Here is a 24746-nt window from a genome sequence, read left to right on the forward strand (position 1 = left end):
TTATACACACAAATGTAAAGGGATGAATAAGAAACAAAAATTAATGGGAAGTCATTGACACCGTACGAAACACATACACGGTGGCCGATACCACTCAATTTGGCGTCGTTTCAATCAAAGTTGATTGCAAATGCCATATGGCAAATGCCAAGTGTAGCACTCCAAAAATCCAACAGATGGCGAGTGCGCTCCACTGTGATTTTTCATATTGCAAATGTAACACAAGTCAAGACCCAAGAGTAAAATTTTGAAAAATTGAAAAAAAATTGAAAAAAAATTGAAAAACGTATCACCCCCTTAAAAAAGTGCTTTCTGGACTGTTTTTCGAAATTCTTTAGATTTTGTGTCAATTACACATGTGTAAGACCTGTATGAATAAACTTTTGTCAAATTTCATTATCATTTTTTTTTCCTTGTCCATAGGGAATATTTTTTTGTTCATTTGCAATATGATTTCATAGGAAGTCAAAAGTCACTGTTTTATTTTGTTTGCCAAATGCCATAAGAAATGTCCAAATACAATATTAAAGATTTGAAAGTGGCAAATCAGGATGTTATGTCCATTTGCCATGTACGATAAATGGAAGTCGGTTTACAAACCCAAAAGTCAGTGAACCATGTCCAAAAGGCATTTATACTGCCAAAATGATATATAGCACTATGTTAAGCCATGAATCAACCGAGATGGTCTATTTGTCATGTATGATGAGGGAGAAGTGGGACTGTTGTTTTTTAATGATTTTTTGAAAAACGTCAAAAATGACAAGGGGCGCCCCTATTGGATGGGCACGGGTGGGGGGTGCTCCCTACCCAACCGTGGACCCCGTGCTACCCCGTAATGGCATTAAAAACCATTTTTCCAATCACCAGGTGCACGGCTGTGCATTTGCAGTATGTTTCAATGTGCATTTACCATCACAAATTTGTGATGCCCATGTTTCAATGGGCATTTACCATCGCAAATTTGTTGTGCTCAAAAATACTGCAGAAATGCAAAATTGACTGGCCTGATGAACTCGGGATAGCCGGGCAGTGATAGTGGTTCCTCTCCATCGCTCTTTGTGTTGATTTCATCACGTCCATTTGGTGAAGTTTTTTCACTGTTGAATCATGTTGCAAATGCACTGTGCATTGAGAATATGGAAATGCCATCGCAGGCTCTGTGTGTCTTTAAGCACCGCACTTTGTCACTCCATCCTTGCTGTGTGTGTGCGTGTGTGTGAGAGAACTTTTCTTTGACATCTGTTGGGGAAAATGACTGATTTACAGTTCATGAAGGTTGCTTACTCACACATATGAAGTTTTAAAAAGATCGGACCTTTTTAACCCTTCGAAACAGCGCATATGACATCATTTGAAGGCACTTCCGCTTGGCACAGGAAGCTGAACGTGAACACATATCCTCATTGGGGTAGGCTCTTACAGAACCCTGAGTTTTAAGTCTTTACATTTAGAATTGACTGATCTACACAGGGTTGAATGCAGTGATTTTCATAATTGCAGGTTATGTATATCAAAACACTTTTAGGGTGAATTTAATCACTTACGGTTGCTTCAGGAAGCTTAGAATCAACACAGGTAGACCTCATAGTGGCCTGATGGATTGTCATCGAAGACAGGTTCATACGGCATTCATAACCCACAGGCTGCAGGTTGAATTTAGGGGTACATGCAATGTATTCCTATGGGGAGAGAAGTCAGTGAAAACTGTTTGATGTAAACACATTGTTTTAACTGTTAAGGGTTAATGCTACACGGTCAAGGTTGGGCTTTCACAGATCGGGAGGACCTCAGGAACATACATGAGGTCGAATTGTGCTTCTCACCCTGATGGTTCTCTCACTGTCACCCAAAAGCACCTGCAATTTAGGGCCAGGCTTCATTTTGGGCCTACTTTTTCTCACGGTCGCTGCACTCAGAGCGAGCTACGGTCAAGCGGGGCATCTTGTTGAACTCTGCACGGCCTTGAGAATATGGAAATGCCATTGCAGGCTCTCTGTGTCTTTAAGCACCGCACTTTGTCACTCCATCCTTGCTGTGTGTGTGTGTGTCTGTGTGAGAGAGCTTTTCATTGACATCTGTTGGGAGGAATGACTGATTTAACCCAGTAATATTCATTTAACCATTTCAAACCTAGGAACTACAAATATTGATGTCATCCACTCTACATACACACAAGTTGTCTGCCTGCTCCAGCCTTACCTGACACCTGCTCCATCCCTACCTGACACCTGCTCCAGCCCTACCCGACACCTGCTCCATCCCTACCCGACACCTGCTCCATCCCTACCTGACACCTGCTCCATCCCTACCCGACACCTGCTCCAGCCCTACCCGACACCTGCTCCAGCCCTACCCGACACCTGCTCCATCCCTACCCGACACCTGCTCCATCCCTACCCGACACCTGCTCCAGCCCTACCAGACTCCTGCTCCAGCCCTACCTGACTCCTGCTCCAGCCCTACCTGACACCTGCTCCAGCCCTACCTGACTCCTGCTCCAGCCCTACCTGACACCTGCTCCAGCCCTACCTGACACCTGCTCCAGCCCTACCTGACTCCTGCTCCAGCCCTACCTGACTCCTGCTCCAGCCCTACCTGACTCCTGCTCCAGCCCTACCTGACACCTGCTCCAGCCCTACCTGACTCCTGCTCCTTCCTTTATAAACCTGATTCTATATCAGATCATATTTCAAGTGATTCATAGGAGATCCATACAAACCTCAAGTCTCAAGGGCAGCACACGTTACATAATAGCAACATGTGGTCACTCAACACAATGAAGTTTAATTTCAAACTTGTTAAATATAAATGGGATATATTATTATTATTATTATGTCAGTCAGCCAGCAGCCCTGGGGCCTGAGGCTTGGATGTCCTCCAAAATAAATATGACTTCCGGTTAACCTGGCCTTCAACTACATTTTATGATTGGATAATAAAAACAATAGAACAAATAAAACATGTGATATTTGGCACCTTCACCTCTCACGTCTCCGAAAGCTCTGGTTACATTCCACAATGAACTAAACGGAACAAATATATAAACGCAACAATTTAAGAGTTACTGTTCATATAAGGAAACCAGCCCATTTAAATAAATTCATTAGGTCCTAATCTATGGATTTCACATGACTGGGAAGGGGTGGGCCTGGGAAGGCATAGGCCCATCCACTGTGGAGCCAGGGCCAGAATGAGTTTTTCCCCACAAAGGGACTTTATTACAGATAAAAATACTTAATCAGCTGTCCGGGTGGCTGGTCTCTGACGATCCCGCAGGTGGAGATGCAGGATGTGGAGGTCCTGGGCTGGCGTGGTTACACGTGGTCTGTGGTTGTGAGGCTGGTCTCTGACAATTCCGCAGGTGGAGAAGCAGGATGTGGAGGTCCTGGGCTGGCGTGGTTACACGTGGTTGTGAGGCTGGTATCAGATGATCCCACAGGTGGAGAAGCAGGATGTGGAGGTCCTGGGCTGGCGTGGTTACACGTGGTCTGTGGTTGTGAGGCTGGTCTCTGACAATCCCACAGGTGGAGGTCCTGGGCTGGCGTGGTTACACGTGGTCTGTGGTTGTAAGGCTGGTCTCTGACGATCCCGCAGGTGGAGAAGCAGGATGTGGAGGTCCTGGGCTGGCGTGGTTACACGCGGTTGTGAGGCTGGTATCAGATGATCCCACAGGTGGAGAAGCAGGATGTGGAGGTCGTGGGCTGGCGTGGTTACACGTGGTCTGCGGTTGTGAGGTCGTTTGGACGTACTGCCAAATTCTCTAAAACAATTTTAGATGCTTATGGTAGAGAAATGAACATTCAACTCTCTGGCAACAGCTCTGCATGCCAATTGCACACTCCCCCAAAACTTGAGGCATTTTTTGCATTGTGTTGTGTGCAGTTATACCTGATGCCATATTTCACTCGGGCTCCAGAGTGGCCCAGTTGTCTAAGACACAGCGTCTCACTGCAGTACCTGGTTCGAATCCAGGCTGCATTCCATCCGGTTGTGATTGGGAGTCCCACAGGGCGGTGCACAATTGGCCCAGCGTCGTCTGGGTTTGGCCGGGGTAGGCCGTCATTGTAAATAAGAATTTATTCTTAAATGACTTGCCTAGTTAAATAAAAATGAATGTGGTTTGAATCAATTTATAAAAATAAAAAAAAGGTTCCAAACATTTATTGAGACACTCAGAACAGAACAAAGATCTCATCAAGTTTCTGTCACAGAAATGAGACTAACAGGAAGCCAGCATCCCATGACAGCAGAAAAGGGGAGAGAAAGAGAGACGGTGATGAAGACAGTAAGATAGGGGTGATTCAATTCAACTAACATCGGTGCCGGAGGTTGCTTTTGATAAGGACTCATAATAGTTGTTTTGTTTTCTTGGGCAGAGTAAGAGTGCAGAGGGGTATGGAGGGTTGGCTGGGGAACGACAGCGACGTCTCTCAGCTGAATTTGGCTTTAGAGAAGTCCATCTCCGGGTGCTGCGACATGAACCTGGAACACAATGACGGGGGTCACATCATGCAGTCTGAACAGTGAAAGAGTAGCCTGGTCCCAGTCGACAAGGAACTGGTAAATGACAATAGGAGTTTGCAAGACTATTTAAGTGCATCTAGCTGAAAGACAGCATACCAGCCATGTGTTAATCAGACTACAGAGGATAAACTCCTTCCGGCGTTGAGCCCAGTAAGGGGACAGGGGAGGTAGTGAAGCTGGTAGCAGCAGTGAAGGCGTTTAGAGATGCACCGATGTGGACATTAGGGGCGACACCAATAGCCAATATTTTCTTTGCAATATTGACCTATATCTGTGTCTTCTCACCTCCGCATCGGGAAAATGCAGATCCAATATTTTTAGGCTATTATCGTCCAATACCTAAAGTAACCAAATCAGACTGACATCCATTTCTAAAGGACTTGAATGTCTGCTATTGTGTCAAATAGTAATGAACATACAGTAAAGTCGACCCGTACCAGATCTTTTGAAGTGGACACTTTCACAAACTAGAGGAAGTGAGAGGCGATGCAGAACGACACGCATATAACCAGGCAAGTGAACAACCACGGCTAACCTACCATTGGCCTAGTCATGACAGGAAGTAGAAGGGCTTAATAACCTGAACTCTGACAAGAGACTGCCCTCCACAGTCTCTGACGGCCCCTTCCCTAGATCAGGGTTTCCAGTAAGCCACAGTGAAACCTAACGCTGGCCATTCTTGTGACTGGGTCTAGAAGGGGGTTCACCTCCACAGTGATGAGACCTTAACATCTATCTCCGACGGCTATAGCTCCTTCCCTCTGTCCCGTACCCCTCATCTCAGTGTAATCGTCCTAATACTTATGTCTGGCGAGTCATACGGAGATGAAATATTTGCCAACCATCACTAAATGCACCTCAAATTGCCCAAATCACATTGCTAGGAAAGGACATTGTCATTGTCTGGTCATCTTTAGAATACAGAGCATATTCACAAGACTATGTAGTACGTAAAGTGAATATAACTTTGTTCTTCAATGAAAACAACAGGGCACATAAACTGTGCAATCCACCTGCTCATATAACACAAGTTAAACAGTTGGAGACATGCTTTTCCCACAAACCCCTTGGATCAGGGTTTCTGTACAATGATGTCCGAGGTCAGTGTGGGGCCCTGACTTTGAACAGGGATAACTTATGCACGACTCATAAAAAAGCAGTGTAATGGGAGACATGTTTCCTCCCCAGACACCTCGGGTATTATGACGGTAGAGGAGCAACAGGCGAGGTCAGCTCTGGTCCCGACTCCGTACGGAAGCTGGTACAGACGTCTCACTATCCGTTTATGGTTTCAGTGATTATGTAACCTGCCTTGAGTGGAAACAGTCTGCTTTCAAATTCACATTTTACCTCCTTTTTATGGCTATGTTAAACTATACAGTAGCTACTAGAACACGTTAGACAATAAAAAGCAAAGCACCATGTGGGCGCTTAGTGGTTTGAGCGTTGGGCCAGTAACCGATTGCTAGATCAAATCCCTGAGCCGACTTGGTGAAAAATGTGGCGATCTGTCCTTGAGCAAGGCCCTAAACCCTAAGTGCTCCAGGGTCGCTTTCAATAATGGCCGATCCCTGGCTGTGACCCCATTATCCGCGGGTGTCTCAGGGGAATGGGATATGCAAAAAACGAATTTCACACCACACACTTGTACATGTGTGAAACAGAACAAATATGCCACCCCCCCCCTATTGTACCTTTACCTGTGAGAAAGGTCAGTAGTTAAGTCCCAGGGAGGACTTGACATGGGTCAAACTTTACACTGTATATGTGAAGAAAAGTATTGCACTACTTAAACGTTATCATAACAGGCATGCTATATGGTGGTGTTATAAGCAATGTGCTGAAAGCTACTTTTTGAGGATGTCTTGTTTATTCTGCTCTTCGGAGGTGGGTAGACCCATGGACTTCTGTCTCTGATCGTACATCATCTTCTCCACCATACCACGGGTCTCCCCATCCAGATCTGACAGCTGAGACAGCCGGAACACAGAGAGAAATGGAAGAGGAGAGAGCGAAAGAAAGAGAGGGAAGAGGAGATGAGAGATGGAGGGTGAGGGATAGAGAGGAGATGAGAGATGGAGGGTGAGGGATAGAGTTTAATAAGTGGGAGATGCATTACCTTTTTACATATAGGAGAATAATCACGTGTTCTCTTGCAAATTACAGTGAGCTTTGCATCAGTAGCTTGGCGTTGGTTACCTTCGAGTTCTCCGGACAGATCTTCTTCGTGTTGAGTTCTGGGTCCGTGGTCACCAACTTATTCCACCACTCCATCTTGTTGATCTGAAACAGACAAGGCATGACTGACTGACTTATAAAATATTTCACGCTGAAACCATCTCTCTCAATTAAACCAATTGCAATAAAGTAAATAAAAGCATCCTCTCTGAAGTACCTTCTCCAGGTGAATGGTGACCACCTTGCCGTCCTCAATGAGCCAGGAGCTCTCCTCCACCTTGACGTGGTTGTAGAGCTGTCCATCGATCACAGGAGGATGGCCCTTCAGACCCACCTTCAGCACACCACGCTGGATGTCCACCTCCACATCCTTCCCTTTCAAACGGAACTTCACATCAAAAGGCACCACCAGCTGGGGGGCGGAATAGAGGACAACACCCGGTTAGAATGAAGGCACCACCAGCTGGGGGGTCAGAATTAGAGGACAACACCCAGTTAGAATGAAGGCACCACCAGCTGGGGGGGGGGGGCGGAATAGAGGACAACACCCAGTTAGAATAAAGGCACCACCAGCTGGGGGGGGCAGAATAGAGGACAACACCCAGTTAGAATGAAGGCACCACCAGCTGGGGGGGGCGGAATTAGAGGACAACACCCAGTTAGAATGAAGGCACCACCAGCTAGGAGGCACGGACATAGGGGAACCAACAGAATGCCTGAACCTTGTCTGCCCAGATTACATATTGCCCAATACTAAACCAATCCCTAGCGACTGCAGACAAGACGATAAACAACATCCGCTCTGAAATAGAGGGCGCTGCTGCACGATCAGCCCACGAACGGAGAGCACAAACACCTCGATAGTTAAAGCAACAATCATGCCCAGTTAGACAACTTTAATATCACCACGGAACATAGCAACACGATAATCACTGAAGACAAGGGAAACAAACTCACGTCCACTTCAGACAGGGACTGTGTCCAGCGATAGTTGGCCAGGTCAGCTCCGTTGCCTGCGTTGGGTTTAATCTTGTCCTTGTCTTTCTCGTCGTCTTCTCCTTCGGAATCAGTCTGGCAGAAATGAAGAAGACTGTGATTCATTGTCTTCAACATACTGCACATACATATAATACCCGTGTGCTGTAATGTGCATCAGTTTTCCCCTAGTTCATTTCCCAGGTGGGACACCCCATCTATACGATACCGCTCATTTATCTACTGAGGAATCCCAACAGAATCTCTTACCCCCTTGTCTCCCTTCTCTCTCCCTTCCTTCTCAGCTTTCTCAGCTGGAGCTACTGCATTTGTGGCCTCTTTCTTCTCCTCTTGTTTCTTTTGCTGAAACCAAGACAAGAGACATTAAAGTAGCGCAAATAAACTTCATCAAGACAGTGACATTGTTAAACCTAGTGTGTATAGTACATCAATCATTCATAACTGACAATCGTTTTTTCTTACCTGGTCGATTTCAGACTGAAGTCTCTCTGCCTCTTCGTCTGTCAGTTCTTTGATTTTGGGCTCGTCGTCTGCATTCTTCCTCTTCTTTTCCTCCTCTTCCTCAGCTAGCTTGGCAGCCCTCTTTGCCTTCTCTCTCTTCTCCTTCTCCTGCCTCTTCTCCTTCTCTCTGTGGGCCTTCAGGGCAAGACCACTGTGGTGGGCAAACGACTCCTTCACCAGCTGGGGACAGAGGGGTCGTCACTAGATAACACAGCCACAAAGTCATAAACCCCTCACTCACATTTCTACAATTTCTCTTCTAAAAATCAGATTTTAAAACTTATCCTAAACCACACTGTTAACCTTATGTATAACCCTAACCTTAAAATAAGACCAAAAACAGTTGATTATTTTTACGATATAGACAATTTTTTACTTTGTGCCATCTAGTGGAAACCGGACAGAGGGGAAAAGGGGGAGATGAGTGACAAACTACTGCAGTTCTGTATCTTTGTTATGTTTCACTATATTGGATCACTCCGCGGCGGAGGGATACATCCAGGTGAGGAGTTACACCAGTGTACACCGGTGCCACGGCTGGGGTCTGCCCCTCTATATAGACACACCTCCATCCGTCTATGGTTTGAGGTACAAACTTTCTGAAGCTCGCTTGTTAAGTGTAATATCTTCCTTGGAAGTTCTCTCGCTGGCTGTTTGCAGCCTGGAGCAGCTGGCCACATGGCCGCCCCTCCTCAGTGCTCCACTTGCAGCGCGCGGTTGGTCTGGATCTTCCGCCGTGGTTTGTCGTACTTGTGTTTCGCTAGCGTTACACTACGACTCCGTGTGCATCCATTAGTATGGTGGCTCTTGCTGACACAAACTTTAATTTACCTTACACAACCTGCCCACTGGTTGTTCTGTGTGTTGTCAATTGCTTTAACATGCTGCTTCCCTTTTTGTTCGTTCCTCTGCAAATTGTAGGAGTATCGAGTCAGACCGTCAGCAGGTTGATGACGACAGCTGTTCCCTGTTGGCCAGTGATAGGCTGTTCCTGGGGGACGATGTTGGCACTGTTCACCACCATGAGCGGGGGGCTACCAGGCTGACAGGCCATCACAAGCCGCCAGCGGGGGTCCATCGCACCCAGTGGCTCGAGAGGCTATGAGGAGCCTAGTCACTCAGGTAGCCACTGCACTGGACATCAACTGGTGGACAGAGATGACTCTCCATCTGTCCCCAATGGCTCGAGAGTCTATGAGGAGCCTACTCACTCAGGTAGCCACTGCACTGGACATCAACTGGTGGACAGAGATGACTCTCCATCTGTCCCCAACTCTACTGGTGGACAGAGATGACTCTCCATCTGTCCCCAACTCTACTGAGTTATGCGAGGCCTTGCAGGAGAGCTGGGCCTCTGCCAGGGGGCGCTTCCGACTCACAGCAGAGACTGGACCATGGAGTTATGTTGCGGGAGTGGAGTCACTTGGCCTCCGGGAGAACCCGACCATGGACACCATAATAGCTGCCATGGTCCTCCCGGATCGGGAGATTATAGGTCGGAACCTGCGACTGAAGCCGGACCCCCCCGCGCGCTGAACGGCACCAATGGTCCATGTTAGGACTACAGAGGGCGTAATGAACACCATGCAGAGTTTAAGGGCACCGGCTACAACCGCAACATACCAGTTGCCCTGGTGGATGTTCTGCTCTTGGTGCACTGGTATTGAGGTTGTGCCTGAGTCATGCAGGGCGCAGTGTGTCTTCATATGGACCCTGGTGGGAGGAGTACATCTCTCCGCTCCAACCCCTCATTCCTCCCGAAGGTTCTGTCAGACAGGCATGTGAACATCCCTTTTATCCTGTCTGCTTACGACCCCAAGGCAGTGGCGGGGGAGTCTGGGCCTCCCTCCGGCATGCTGTGCCCTGTGAGGACACGGGCAGTCTATATGGAGCGGACACGTCAGTGGGAACAACAGACCAGCTCTTTGTCTGCTATGGTGAGAAAGTCCTGGGGGCTGAGCTATCAAAGCAGAGGCTCTCTCACTGGATCGTGGACACGATTACAACAGCATACCGCCTGGCTGGCAGGCCAGTGCTGGGATCTGTGGTGGCACATTCAACACGAGGTGTGGCTGCGTCCTGGGATCTACTGAGAGGAGTGCCCCTCGCTGATATCTGTGCTGCGGCAGTTGGGCTTCCTCTTGCACCTTTGCTAGGTACTATTGGGTAAATGTGGCACCTCCCACTGCAGTTGGTTCAGCGGTCCTGGGCGTCGCCTCCCCTTCCGGGGACTATGCCGGGACACTCCTTCCACATTGACGGCCCCTGCGTCTCGGTCCCGCGGAGTGATCCAATATAGTGAAACATAACTGTGGTTACATACGTAACATTAGGTTATGTGAGCTATATAGATCACTCCAATCCTCTACAGTGCTAGAGCACCTCAAAAATTATGTGTCGTGCCCAAAGGGCAATATATAGGGGCAGACCCCAGTCGTGACACAGGTGTACATGAGAGTACATCTGTAAAAAGTAATACCAATATATTGGAGTGATCCATATAACTCATAACCGTGGTTACATACGTTTTGTTACGCCTTGACCACACTACGCAGCATCATCTGGATATGTGTTCAACAGTTAAACATTCACCATCTGCTACCATTTCTGGCAAGCCGTCTATGCATAATGTTTGACGCATATGTTCGATTAACATAAACACCACACAGAACGCACTGCAACTGCCTCTGCAACGCAATGCTAAAAGGCAAGGTGTCCCAAAATGCTATGACACTGTCGGTTTGATCGAGGCGTTAGGTAGCCAATTCTGGACTCACCTTCTCTGGTGCTCCTGCCTCTCCACCCGTGAAGAAGTCGGTTTTACGCCGGAGGAAGCTGAAAAACGTGTTTACTAACTGTTGGGAGAATAAATATTACATTAGAGATGATACACAGCCAACCTGAGCTTTAAACACGCCCATTTGCTATGCCTTACCAAAGGTTGTCACACCACCTGCATGCCTAAACACAACTAACTAGCTAAACTGTGGTTAACGAATACGATACTGGTGTGAAATTTAACATACGTAACTACCATTAACTACAGGTTTGTGGTGCCATATTCATGGTGGAAACGCGAGACACTCCCCATCATACAGCTAACGTACATTAGCCGGCTAGCCAGTTGTTTTATGATGAATTTCATAGCATCCTAACAAGCTGGAGTTTACCTCTTGTACACCTCCTTCATGCTGTTGTGCCATAACAAGCAACATCCCGTCATACTTCTCATCATCACCCATTTTCTGTCCAAATGTATGAACTTGATTAAAATATAATTTGAAATGCAGGCTAGCAGGGAGCTAAAATGGAGCAATGTGAAGTCACGTTGCTGTGCTACTTCCTGGAAACAAGCACCGCCTTCTTTCTCAGCGAATTAAAAGTTTGACGCAAACAACCACGAGTCCAACCTTTTGATTGGCAAACTAAACAGCCAATTAGATCCTGTTAGATGAACGGCTATGGCGTGCTCAAGTTTTAACGGTGTGAAACCGAGTGCAGCGGGGAACCGAATATTCGTCATGAGAAATTACTGTTTGATTGATGGCAAAAAACTTACTGGTAATTCATTATGACATAATTATCGTATATTCATGTCGTTTCACTATTATACTTTTTTCTTACGTTAATCTGTTATAAATTTGCATTTGAAAGAATTCAAATGTATTTATGTACAGACATTTTCACATGCAAACACGATTTATATGCTCAAGGATTACTTTCTGATTCTGAACATCTTTGGTGTAGCCATTATATCAAATCTCCCCACCTCTAAATTGGCAATGACCCTTGTTTGTCTTGAGAAATCCTATTGAAAATGTTACATTTGATAGTTGGATAACATCATTCTAATTCTAATCCTTCATTTATTAACAGTGATTTAGCAGGATATATCTCTGATGGATAGGTGTCAATGACCAACAGCTCAATGTTCCATATTTTGACCCAGATAACATACTGTATCTTGACTCCATGACTGAACTATTCAAATATACTGAAAAAGGGTCACAGTGACTGCCACACAGTGTTATGTTGAGTGATAGGCAACGGGTGGAAATATATATTTTTTCTAGGTTACCTAGCCTATTTGCAAAAACACATGGAAGGCCAAAAATAAAGTAGGCTATTGATAATGAGATTAAAATGATACCTATCTACATTATTAGGATCTAGGCTACTTGTGTCATTATTTTCCTAAAATTATATTGCTCTTTGTCAATGCCAAATGCTGATATCCTATGATCCTGAGTTTGCATTTACCCCTTAACTAGCAAGAAATAGAAGACTGAACCAAGGCCGTGTGTTGGGGTGGTAGTCTGTATGGGAGCATTGACCCCGTCCTTGGTAGTCAGGTCAACATGATAAATGTCATTGATCTCGTAGTGCAGCTGGCTTCCTCACATCTCTCCCTCCCTGCAGGCCAAATGTCACAGTTGTATTGAATACGCCCTATCACCTCACTCCACGTGGAGAGAACCTAATGCAGAGAGCAGAGCAGTCCAGGGTCACTCTGTTGTTCTCAGATGTGAGTGTGTGTGGTTTGAGGGGGAGGGGTCAAGGCTGACTGGTCACACACAGATCAGAGGAGAGTGTCCTGTCTTCCTATAAATAACTCGGTCTACTGGAGTTGTCAGACAGTCAGAGCTCCTGATCACACTGCTGGACAATATTTCAAAGAGAGAATGTGGCTATTCTCACATCTGTAGCATAGCTCTGTAAAGCCTCTGCATTGGGGACATCTTATCATCTATTGATTGATTGATACTTTATTGATCCTCAAAGGGGAATTCTCCATGATGTTTCCTCTTGAAGAGATGAAGAGCACCTGTCACTGTTCAGGTTACCGGGAGCAACAACATCAGCCTCACACCATCCTGTACAACATCCTGAGCCGGGCGGACAGTAACTACAGCAACAATGACAGCCTGATCAACAACAACCAGGTGAACCAGTACAACTACAATAAGATGATGCCTCACAACTGTCACTGCAAGCGGCAACAGGTGGTGTGTCTGAAGAACCCTGAGGGAACCTGTCAGATGACATCTGATGTTCTGGTCAAAACCATCTGCTTCATGAAGAGTTTACCCTCCTTCAGTCAGCTTCCAGTGGAGGATCAGCTATCTCTGCTGAGGGACTGCTGGGTGCCCCTGTTCTCTCTGGGCCTGGCCCAGGAACGGACTGTGTTCGAGGTGGAGGATGTTCCACAGGCTAGCATGCTGAGGAGGATCCTCCTCAACGGTCAGGGACCACAGAGTGAGGAAGAGCAGGAGGTGGAAGATGAGGGGAAGAGGTTGCTGCCCACCCTGGCTGGGGTGCATAAACTCAGGTCCTGTCTGAACAGACTGTGGACTTTGGATCTCAGCCCAAAGGAATATGCCTATCTGAAGGGAACTATGCTGTTCAATCCAGGTAAAGATCATCTTATCTTCTCAGCATGCTATGATGTAATGTGGAACTCCAAATCGACCTTAACTGACATTGTATTCATTTCATTTGATGTAAATATTTGAAGCAATCAATAAAACGATGATTATTTAATCATCTAACATGACAATACAGTAAACAGCTCCACTCTTCTGTCACATTAGTGATAAACTGCTGATGGTGGAATACAGTTGACATGACATTTCCCTCACTTCCTCTTAACAGACGTCCCAGGACTGAGCACCACTGTATTCATCAACAGTCTACAACAGCAGGCCCAGAGAGCTCTACAGGAGGTTGTGCTGACCCTTCACCCAGGAGACTTGGGTCGATTCAGCTGCATCCTACTATCGACCTCTGACTTACAGACTGTCAGCCAATCACTCATCACAGAACTGTTCTTCAGACCTGTTATTGGTCAGGCGGATCTGTTTGATTTGTTACGCGAGATGCTGTTTATAAGACAAGAATAAAGCTGAAAGTGTGTGTGTGTGTATATGTGTTTGAATTCTATTTTAGGATATTTTCTACAGTGAAGAATGCAACCAGGCAATAAAAGTTGAATAAACTAAATGATTCTATTTTTCTTCTCTTCTATCCACACATTTAATCATTGTACTTTTGGCATGTATCTGACAATTTAACAGTGGTGTAATAACAATAAATTAAGTGAGAGCAACAGTATTTTCTATTGGATCAAAACAATCCTGTAATATTGTACTGGCTCTTAGCATATGTACTCTGGCTCCTACCTGTGGTATTCTACCTGGACCTACAAGTATCTGTTGTGCTGTTCACTGTACAGGGTATTGAATGGAATGTACCAAAAATCCCCTGAGTGACGGGACCTGGAAAACTCCCCAATGCATAAGGAAGGCTAGCACAATGCGGCTTTAGACTGTATTAATACCCCAACTAGCTCAACACTCATATTTCCTGTAAACCTACCTCTTTATCCATTTCCTGTCTATGCCCAGGACCAGAATGACCCGTTTTACAGTCATTCCGTGGTCTGTATTATTTTGTCCTTGCCAAAGATAAAAGTTGTCCCCAGAGGGCACAAGTGAACACCCTGGTACTGCGCACATGCCAAAGTTCTGTGTACATTTGGGCCTGTTCAACAGGGCAAAACATTACAGAACATTCAGACAAAAATGTTTTAAGTAGAATAAAATATATGCTTGCCTTCCATAGTAGAACAGATCTTTATATTTCAATTCGCAAACTTCTAAACATTTCACATCACAGAACCCTCATTGGTTCGTAAGTGTGCATGTTGTCAGAGATTCTTCCATTTCAATACATCAACACCCACACAATAGAACTGAGTTGTAGATAGTTTGAAAGAGTAGTGTGTGTGAGTAACTGGCTGATTCATGTCCAGTAACGTGGCAGGAAAAGGCTATTTAGAAAGAATGAAAACACAGAAATACACAGAGCTTAATGTCAACAACACACACAAAACATGACTGGGACTCTTCCACTGGTGAGCTAATGGAAAGTGACCAAGTCACAGGTTCAGACATTCTTGCCTGGAGGATTTCCATTTAAAATATTTATTTATTAACAAATCATTCATTTAGACATTCTTAGAGAGGCGGATTCTAACTTCCACATAAATCCACTTAGTCTCATTGTACAGAACTCAAATTAGACTTAAGTGGAAGTTAGAATTTTCCCCATAGAGAGCAACACAGTTCATTTTTACCAGCCACAATAAAATAGAAGACAAAATGTGCAAGAATAGCATGGCATCAATGCCTTCACTACTTCATTTATGCTTGTACATCCCTTAATTTTTTGTTTTGTTTTATATAAAATCACAGAAATGCACACATTATACAATTTAATTTCAAGTATATACTCATTGGCGTCTACCATGAGATGTTAATCATTATCCAGGCCATATGCTCATGAGAGATTTGGACACCAACCAATGTTAAAGCAATACAAACATATTAGGATTACCGTTATGGGTAACACGTCACTTGACACCCAGCGTCATAGCACGTTATGACATGGTCATAACCATTTTAATAGGTCATAACCTTTTATAATATGGTCATATCCCTTGTCATGACACATATTGTGTTATTTTATGGCAGGTTATGACACCTACATAAGAGTCAAGGCAAAACATTCCATTACACAATTACACTGTTGACATGTTCTATATTTGCGTGTGAAATTGACCACGTTAAATGATCACTGTAATTGCACACACATTGATGTCAGACATGCACTTACCCCAACGCTCCGTTGCTGATGGCTGGGATGAACGCAGATGCAGATTTCAGGAGCAGGATGACGTATATTACAGCATGTACGTGATAGGTGACTTATAGGATGATGTATATTACAGCATGTACGTGATAGGTGACTTATAGGATGATGTATATTACAGCATGTACGTGATAGGTGACTTATAGGATGACGTATATTACAGCATGTACGTGATAGGTGACTTATAGGATGACGTATATAACAGCATGTACGTGATAGGTGACTTATAGGATGATGTATATTACAGCATGTACGTGATAGGTGACTTATAGGATGATGTATATTACAGCATGTACGTGATAGGTGACTTATAGGTGACTTATAGTGATGATGTATATTACAGCATGTACGTGATAGGTGACTTATAGGATGATGTATATTACAGCATGTACGTGATAGGTGACTTATAGGATGATGTATATTACAGCATGTACGTGATAGGTGACTTATAGGATGATGTATATAACAGCATGTACGTGATAGGTGACTTATAGGATGACGTATATTACAGCATGTACGTGATAGGTGACTTATAGGATGACGTATATTACAGCATGTACGTGATAGGTGACTTACAGGATGACGTATATTACAGCATGTACGTGATAGGTGACTTACAGGATGATGTATATTACAGCATGTACGTGATAGGTGACTTACAGGATGATGTATATTACAGCATGTACGTGATAGGTGACTTACAGGATGATGTATATTACAGCATGTACGTGATAGGTGACTTATAGGATGATGTATATTACAGCATGTACGTGATAGGTGACTTATAGGATGATGTATATTACAGCATGTACGTGATAGGTGACTTATAGGATGATGTATATAGGTGACAGGCATGTATATTACGTGATAGGTGACTTATAGGATGATGTATATTACAGCATGTACGTGATAGGTGACTTATAGGATGATGTATATTACAGCATGTACGTGATAGGTGACTTATAGGATGATGTATATTACAGCATGTACGTGATAGGTGACTTATAGGATGATGTATATTACAGCATGTACGTGATAGGTGACTTATAGGATGATGTATATTACAGCATGTACGTGATAGGTGACTTATAGGATGATGTATATTACAGCATGTACGTGATAGGTGACTTATAGGATGATGTATATTACAGCATGTACGTGATAGGTGACTTATAGGATGATGTATATTACAGCATGTACGTGATAGGTGACTTATAGGATGATGTATATTACAGCATGTACGTGATAGGTGACTTATAGGATGATGTATATAACAGCATGTACGTGATAGGTGACTTATAGGATGATGTATATTACAGCATGTACGTGATAGGTGACTTATAGGATGATGTATATTACAGCATGTACGTGATAGGTGACTTATAGGATGATGTATATTACAGCATGTACGTGATAGGTGACTTATAGGATGATGTATATTACAGCATGTACGTGATAGGTGACTTATAGGATGATGTATATTACAGCATGTACGTGATAGGTGACTTATAGGATGGCGGTCATAATGCTTCACAACAGTGTCAAAAAGCGGATATTCTACAAGTTCATTAAAATACAACAAAAACATGACCGTAAAGATCTCATTATAACAGAGGATTTAAGAAACAATCTTTTAAAAACGGAAGGACACTTTTTCGCCGGGAAAAAACTATTTCGAATAAATGTGAGTTTTGATTCTATAACCAGCCATAAAAATAATACAATATATGTCACAACAGGTGTAAACATATGGGTCATGACAGTGTAATGACCATATTATGACAGGTTATGTCAAGTGTTTCCACATAGTTAAGACCATGTCATAACATGTTATGACACTGGGTGTTAAGTAAAATGTTACCTCGTTAGGTACAGGAGCATGATATTCTCTTGGCATCAAAAAGCACATCTACATCTTGTATTTCAAAGTCACCAATACGGCAATAACATTCATCGTCTTTGAGGTGTTCCCTCTTCATCCGTTTTTTTGGCCTCCAGTACATTCCAGGTTAGTTCTTGGTGTCTACATGTTGCACTATAAAACCGTTGACCAATCAAGTGTGCAGTTATCTATCTTCCTCGGGTCAGTTTACTTGACCCTTCAAATCCCTGGATGTGAGTACACTACCTTGAAACTGATTCTTGTGTTAGTGTTGAAGCGATAATGCAGAAAGAGATCCGGCAGCAGTGGAGAATCGAGTTTCATATCAAAAGAGCTAGTTGTTATTCAAGGGTAAAGGAACACACACCACCACGGATGTAATTGGAGGGTAATAAGAGGAACAACAAAACAGGGGAAGCTGCTGGAAGGGTTTGGGAAGTAAACCTACAGTGTCTTTTCCTATGAGACAGACCAACTCCCAAACAAGGGCGCAATACGCCGGAATCAAAGATACATTCACGACCCTGGTTACATTAGAATCCTTCAATATACAGATGACACGATTCATAGTATCGTCTTCAAAGTAAAGTTGTGGTCTTCGGACGGAGTTTGCATACGCATAATACTCCTCCCACTTCAGTTAACATAGTGCTAATTCTCAGGCTCCTTAAAGTTCCCAACACAGAATTAAATAGACCTTACAATACGTGTATCTGTATGGCACCCAACCTCTTCAGCTGGAGACTGGTGAGTAGCTCCATGGTATCAGCAGTGTTGAAGATGGATCATCATGTTCTGACTGAAGTCCCGGGCAGGGGAATGCCTCACACAGACATCAGACGTTCAGAACTTTCTGCTTCAATCAAAATATGATAAAGTAGGCATGAGATGGAGAACATAATCGAACAGACAAACTTCATTGTCCACGCAATGTGGAAATGTGTCGTTGGCTTCAAAGTCAGTTCCACTCATAGTTCCTCTCTAATCAGGGACCGATTTAGTCTTGGGACACCAGGTGGGTGCAATTAATTATCAGGTAGAACAGAAAGCCAGCAGGCACCGGACCTCATAGGGTCAGAGTTGAAAACCTCTGCAGCAATGTGCCACTGCTAAATGAACACAGGGGACACACTGCGATTTCAGTAAAATAAAAAGTGTATTGAAGGACTCTAACCCTATCATAACAAGCTCTTAATGATGACTACAACACTGCAGGACACACAACATAGAGTACCCACGTCAGGTCTCTTACCTGCTCCACTGGTCATCCTCATGTTCCTCGCGTTCATATCAGAATCTGTCTCCTTGGAGATCTGGATATCGTAATCATCTTTGTGGTAAAACAGAGTGAGTCAACAGTGTAATAACAAATGAAAGCCCATGAAGGATTCCTTCAACAAGTACGTAAAATAGGGGAAAAGCGGTTGTTTATCAGTAGAGGAGTTGCTTACTGTTATTGCTGTTGGTTGATGTTTGGTAGTTGCTCATAGTTTCGTTTCCGCTGTCGGAGGTACTCCTCTGTGACCTTCGGTATGGAGGTCTCTTCTTGCTCTTCCTAGTGCTGATCCTGAATGCATAGAATGGATTAAAATAGTATAAACTTTATTGTCCATTTTAATGTATTGATTTGCCGTCACATTACCAACAGCTTGCATGCACGCGCACACACACACACACTTGGTGTGCCCCAGTTAAACACTACCAGTAAATGTCAGTGAATGGAAGCTACCTGATGATGCCCTTGACCAGTCGACCTTCTGCATCCTGCTCATCAAGCTGATGCTCCTCGGCCAGGTCACTGATCAGCTGGCTGATCTCACCGGTCTTCTTCAGGAACACCGAGTCCGAGGTGCAGTGGGCCAGCTCCTCGATCTGGTACTCAGAGTACAGCTCCAGAAGCTTCTGGGTGATCAGAGAGTCCACGTCACCCATGCTCAGATCACCCGTATCCCCCTCATACCAGGAGTAGGATGGAGGGCTGTACCGTCTCCCTCCTCCACCTCTTCCATTGTGTAACAGAGGCCTGGTAATGACCACTGGCTCCTCCTCCATTCTGGGAATATCCACTTTGACCCCTCTGATGTAGATGTCCTCCGACCAATCAGAGTCACTACCCCCGCCCTCCTTCCTGGTTTGGGGGTCGTTGGCCCCAGGGTGGCTCTGGAGACCCCGGAGGTTGACTGTCTCCTGATCGTCATCTGGGGACCTCCCTGTGGGACTGGGAGCCAGGATGGTGCGCCGACACACCATGTAGAGTCCACAGGTCAGCACGCTGCACACCCAGTTCTTACAGCTGCCTGGGGAGGAGGGGGCACAAGGACCACACCTGTGATCCCCTGGAGGAGAGTCTGCTGATCCGGGGATGAAGCCGATGGTCTCATCAGCCGCCTTGATCTGCACGTCCCCGTGGTGGGCCTTGTGGTGGGTCCTCCTGGGACCCTGGTGCCTCAACTCCACCGGGTCCACACATCGCTCCTCATAGCAGGACTCCTGGCTGGTGCTGCTGCTCCGGTAGAGGAGATGGTTGGGTTCCACAGGTATGAGGCCGACATGGCCCCCTGGCTCTGACCAGGGTCTGGGGCTCCCTGTGATGCTGCTGGGCATGGTGGCTCACTGGAGCCAAGGCCTGGGAAAGAAGAGGACAGGGAGTGTGGGGGAAGGCAATTCATTACATTAATGTAGGAAATATGAATGCTATATTTTTTTAAACATTGCTTAATCCTGTCATAATAATCATCAGCTTGAAATAGACAACAAAGCAGCCGTGAATCAAATCCAAGGCTTGGTGATGAGATGAGAAATTGATTCAGATGTGTTATTGCTGTGGTAGGAAAAGCATTTGCAGCCTGGGTCTCCAGCACACGGAGAAGCCCCGAGGGGTATTGAATTAGCCGGCTAACTTGCATACATATTCTTAAATCACTTTTTATTTTGTAGAAAGATCAACTTGAAAACAGGGATGGCCTAATTGACTAAACAACCAAAAACACACGCGTATGTTTAGCTTTCTTAATGAACCAGAAAAGCTAGTCATTTCTAGTTGTTGACTGAAGTGAGCTGGCTAATGTAGGAAATGTGTAGTATACCCCTCTGGCCTGTAGGCCACGTTCAAAATGTACTTTCACAGAAAGTCAACAAAGGCCATATGGAAACCAGGATGAGGACGGTGTCCATTCAACGTAGGCCAAAATGTCAACCAATGTGTCATAAGGTGAATGTAATCAAAATACTTTGTCTGATAGGCTGTGGGGTGGGGGTGACTACAACAATGTCCTGATCAGATGTTTGATGAAAGCAGGGCCGGGCCGACTTCATACAATGAAAGGTTACTACTGCCATATGCTGAGACGCAGAACAACTGGTTGAAATGGACGACGACCTTTTCAGTCCATCTAAAGCCTTGTCAATAACAAAAAAATACAATAATTGTCAAGGTGCTACTTCCAAAACACATATCTAATCAACTTTCGTTCCATCTGTAATGGATACTTTAAAATAAGTTACACCTGGGTTTATTAATTTGGCTTACTCACGGCATTCGAAGGGTGATCGCGGTTCTCCACCGAGTTTTCTTCCGAGTGGTTGTATTCCATAAAGAGCAAGAGTTTACATTTGTATATTTAAAAAAAAAAAAATTGAATTACCCAAAAAAAAAGACTGCGTAGTTTCGTTTCTTAAATGCTTCCTACAACAGATTTTCACCTGCGCGACAAGGTAATAAAGCGAGAGAGTTACTCCAACCAAAATCACCGCAGTAAATTCGTTTTTAGGCTACTTTAGATATTCAGAGTTCGCTCGTCAATAGCTGTCCAACGGAACGTCCTAGGGTAATAACTACAATCAGATGACGGTAGAGAGCAAAATACACCTTTTGTTTTTACCGATAGTCGAACTCTTCCCTTAACAGGGTTGAACAGAAGGCAATATTCTGTTTTCTGGCGCTCGGGTGGTTTAGGGACCGTTGTAAAAGTGCAATACCGGTGGTTACACGTGTAAGCAGAAAAAAAAGGTTTTGCATTCCCATTCAGGAGGGTTAGCCCTATGAAGACTACACACAAGTTTCTGCCTTTCTATGGAGTTTTTTTGCGAGCCAGGTCTGCATTGCTTGCTCTTTGGGCTTTAGGCTGAATTTTGTATAAGCACTTTGTTAAAAAAAGGACTTTATAAATACATTTGGTTTGATGTGGTTTTAGATTTTACACTGTATGTACAAAACATAAGAACACCTGCTCATTCCATGACATACTGACCAGGTGAAAGCTATGATCCCTTATTGATGCCACGTGTTAAGTCAGTGTAGATGAAGGCAACATGACAGCTGAAACAAGGATTTTTAAGCCTTGAGAAAATTGAGACATGGATTGTGTATGTGTGCCATTCATAGGGTGAATGAGCAAGACAACATATTTAAGTGCCTTTGAACAGGGTATGGTAGTAGGTGTGTCAAGCACTGCAACACTGCTGGTTTTTCCACACTCAACAGTTTCCCATGTGTATCGAGTGGTCCACCACCCAAAGGACATCCAGCCAACTTGACAACTGTGGGAAGCATTGGCGTCTACATGGGCCAGCATACCTGTGGAATGATTGACACCTTGAAGAGTCCATGCCCTGACAAATTGAGGCTGTTCTGAGTGGAAAAGGAGGTGAAATGCAATATTTGGAAGGTGTTCCTAATGTTTTGTACACTCAGTGTATATGTCAATTGAACTGGAATCTATTGAAAATTAGATCTTTATGTGAATTCACACGTACAGATCACTGCACCTGTACATAGCCCATCTGTAAATAGCCCATCAAACTACCTCATCCCCATACTGTATTTATTTTGCTCCTTTGCACCCCAGTATCTCTACTTGCACATTCAGCTTCTGCACATCAATCACTCCAGTGTTTAATTTGTAATTACTTTGCCACTATGGCCTATTTATTGCCTTAACCCCCTTATCTTACCTCATTTGCACACACTGTATATTTTCTTCAGCTGTATTATTGACTGTATGTTTGTTTTTCCATGTGTAACTCTGTGTTGTTGTACGTGTCGAACTGCTCTGCTTTATCTTGGCCAGGTTGCAGTTGTAAATGAGAACTTGTTCTCAACTAGCCTACCAGGTTAAAGAAAAGGTGAAATATATTTTTTTATAACCACAGGAAAAATATTTGTAGGAAATCAAACTGGACGAACTTGTATCTATATATCATGTTGACAGTGAGCTAATGAAAATTACATGACGATCGATGCTTGGCTGCCATTTGACAAATACAAATCATCATAAGGTGAATTCACCAATTTGTAAGTCGCTCTGGATAAGAGCGTCTGCCAAATGACTTAAATGTAATGCAAAATCTCTCTTTTGTCCATAAATCACCTCATCATGTAGGCCAGCCTACCCTCACTATCTGCCAGCTGTTGGCTAGAGCACATGCCATAACCATAATGGGCACATTTACTATATAAATGCAATATAGGCCTACAGTATTGTGACAAAACCATCAGTTGAGGTGAAGATGGAATGGAAACCAACTTTAATTTTTTTGGTACATGGGAATCGAACCGCAAAAGTAATTATGAAAACTTGTTCTCAACTAGCCTACCTGGTTAAATAAAGGTGAAATAAAAGAATCACATCATCATGCACAGCTTTTTACCCATAACAAGTCAAAAACAAAGCTAGGTAATTCATTTCAATGATGTAAAGGCCTATCATTGGTTCCCGCCAGTGATTGAATGAGCTCTAATCATATTTTAGGGCCACACTGCTAGGTTTCCATCCAATTGGCGACAGATTTTCATGAGAATATTCTAGAATCCGCATGAAGGAAAATATGCAAATTGTCCCACTAGTGGTGTGTTTCCACCAAACGGATTTGTTGCAAATAAAAATCAGTGTGTGATATCGCAAAAGGTTCTCATGTACTGAATAAACCTTAAGTTCAATGTGTTTCCACTGCATTTTCAACTCTACCAACAGTTTCTTCACAAAATTATTGCATTAAATAGCAAATGTGCTATTCTGTTCTTGGCACATGTGCTTTAGCCAACAGCTCGCAGATTCAGTGCAGGTAGCCTGTGCAGGTATCATCTACATCAATGCTTCCCAAACATGATGATCAATGTTTTTCCTAGCCACCGTGCATCTACATCTGCATTGCTTGCTGTTTTAGTCTGGGTTTCTGTAAAGCACTTTGTTACATCTGCTGATGTAAATGGGCTTTATAAATACATTTGATTGATTGAGAGCCTCCATACTTATTGGGAAGGAGCATTAAGATCACTGTGCACTTTCACCACCCTATGAAGTTCATTATTTCATCTGTGGCCTAATAAACTGCATGGTTTCCAAAGTCTAGTGGGAGGACCACACGCCATATCGTCACGTGACATCCTTTACTTCAATACTTGTGCAAAAAGGAATTTTCACCGCTTTTTTCACATAGTTAATTTCCCAGACCCAAAAAGATCCCATCATGTCAAACAAAAAGACGCGAAGTAAAGTTTGTGGTTATTGTGTTGTAGTAAAGTGTACTTACACAAGCCTCAGAGCTGAATTCCATCCATATCCAAGAAGTATTGGTGATTTCCGATTGAGCCGACATATGCAGCAACGATTACTGTGAATGCAGTCGTGGTGAATGAGGGAACATTGCCTTTAAATTTCAAGCGAGTGGTCTTGAATCCACTCCGCACAGTGGATTTTGACAGGGAGCGATGAAATTTTGGAAGCCAGTCATTGTCAATGGAGGGAAGGGAAATGGCCAGGAGCGCAATGTGGGCGAGGGATGGTCAACAATGCGGGACCAAAGTTGGGGAAAGGTGAACTTTATGCAAATAGGCTGCTCTGCGACACTATTGACCAATCTAAGCTCACGATAACTTCCAGCCCCTACTGGTTTGGCTGTTCATGCCTATCACTATCTAACCTGCTTCCTAGCACCCACACGAGGGCACGTC

General features: G+C 44.2%; 3 protein-coding genes across 6 annotated transcripts; 1 reads left to right on the forward strand and 2 right to left on the reverse strand.

Moving 5' to 3' along the window:
• Positions 1 to 4149: 4149 nt before the first annotated feature.
• On the reverse strand, positions 4150 to 11555 carry LOC135552067 (nuclear migration protein nudC-like). Its single transcript, XM_064983444.1, has 9 exons — positions 11373 to 11555; positions 10980 to 11057; positions 8164 to 8382; positions 7951 to 8043; positions 7663 to 7776; positions 6923 to 7117; positions 6727 to 6810; positions 6379 to 6497; positions 4150 to 4485 (listed from the first exon to the last, which is right to left on the reverse strand). Exons 1-9 carry the CDS (start codon positions 11442 to 11444, stop codon positions 4434 to 4436), a joined length of 1026 nt encoding a protein of 341 aa, XP_064839516.1. The 5' UTR covers positions 11445 to 11555; the 3' UTR covers positions 4150 to 4433.
• Positions 11556 to 11709: 154 nt separating this feature from the next.
• LOC135551396 (nuclear receptor subfamily 0 group B member 2-like) lies at positions 11710 to 14277 on the forward strand. Its single transcript, XM_064982614.1, has 3 exons — positions 11710 to 11763; positions 12985 to 13614; positions 13855 to 14277. Exons 1-3 carry the CDS (start codon positions 11724 to 11726, stop codon positions 14100 to 14102), a joined length of 918 nt encoding a protein of 305 aa, XP_064838686.1. The 5' UTR covers positions 11710 to 11723; the 3' UTR covers positions 14103 to 14277.
• Positions 14278 to 17041: 2764 nt separating this feature from the next.
• Positions 17042 to 24529, reverse strand: LOC135552068 (keratinocyte differentiation factor 1-like). 4 transcript variants are annotated; one of them, XM_064983448.1, is made up of 5 exons: positions 24326 to 24529; positions 19524 to 20420; positions 19246 to 19361; positions 19047 to 19124; positions 17042 to 18650 (listed from the first exon to the last, which is right to left on the reverse strand). In XM_064983448.1, the coding sequence occupies exons 2-5, from the start codon at positions 20396 to 20398 to the stop codon at positions 18619 to 18621; spliced, it is 1101 nt and encodes a 366-aa protein (XP_064839520.1). In that variant the 5' UTR covers positions 20399 to 20420; positions 24326 to 24529; the 3' UTR covers positions 17042 to 18618. The 4 variants fall into 4 exon arrangements, with proteins under 4 accessions (XP_064839520.1, XP_064839521.1, XP_064839517.1 ...); XM_064983449.1 differs by lacking the exon at positions 24326 to 24529 and adding an exon at positions 21328 to 21734 and having other exon boundaries at positions 17042 to 18647; XM_064983445.1 differs by lacking the exon at positions 24326 to 24529 and adding an exon at positions 21328 to 21734.
• Positions 24530 to 24746: the final 217 nt, after the last annotated feature.

The sequence above is a fragment of the Oncorhynchus masou genome, chromosome 13 (assembly GCF_036934945.1).
Source record: "Oncorhynchus masou masou isolate Uvic2021 chromosome 13, UVic_Omas_1.1, whole genome shotgun sequence".
Lineage (NCBI taxonomy): Eukaryota > Metazoa > Chordata > Actinopteri > Salmoniformes > Salmonidae > Oncorhynchus > Oncorhynchus masou.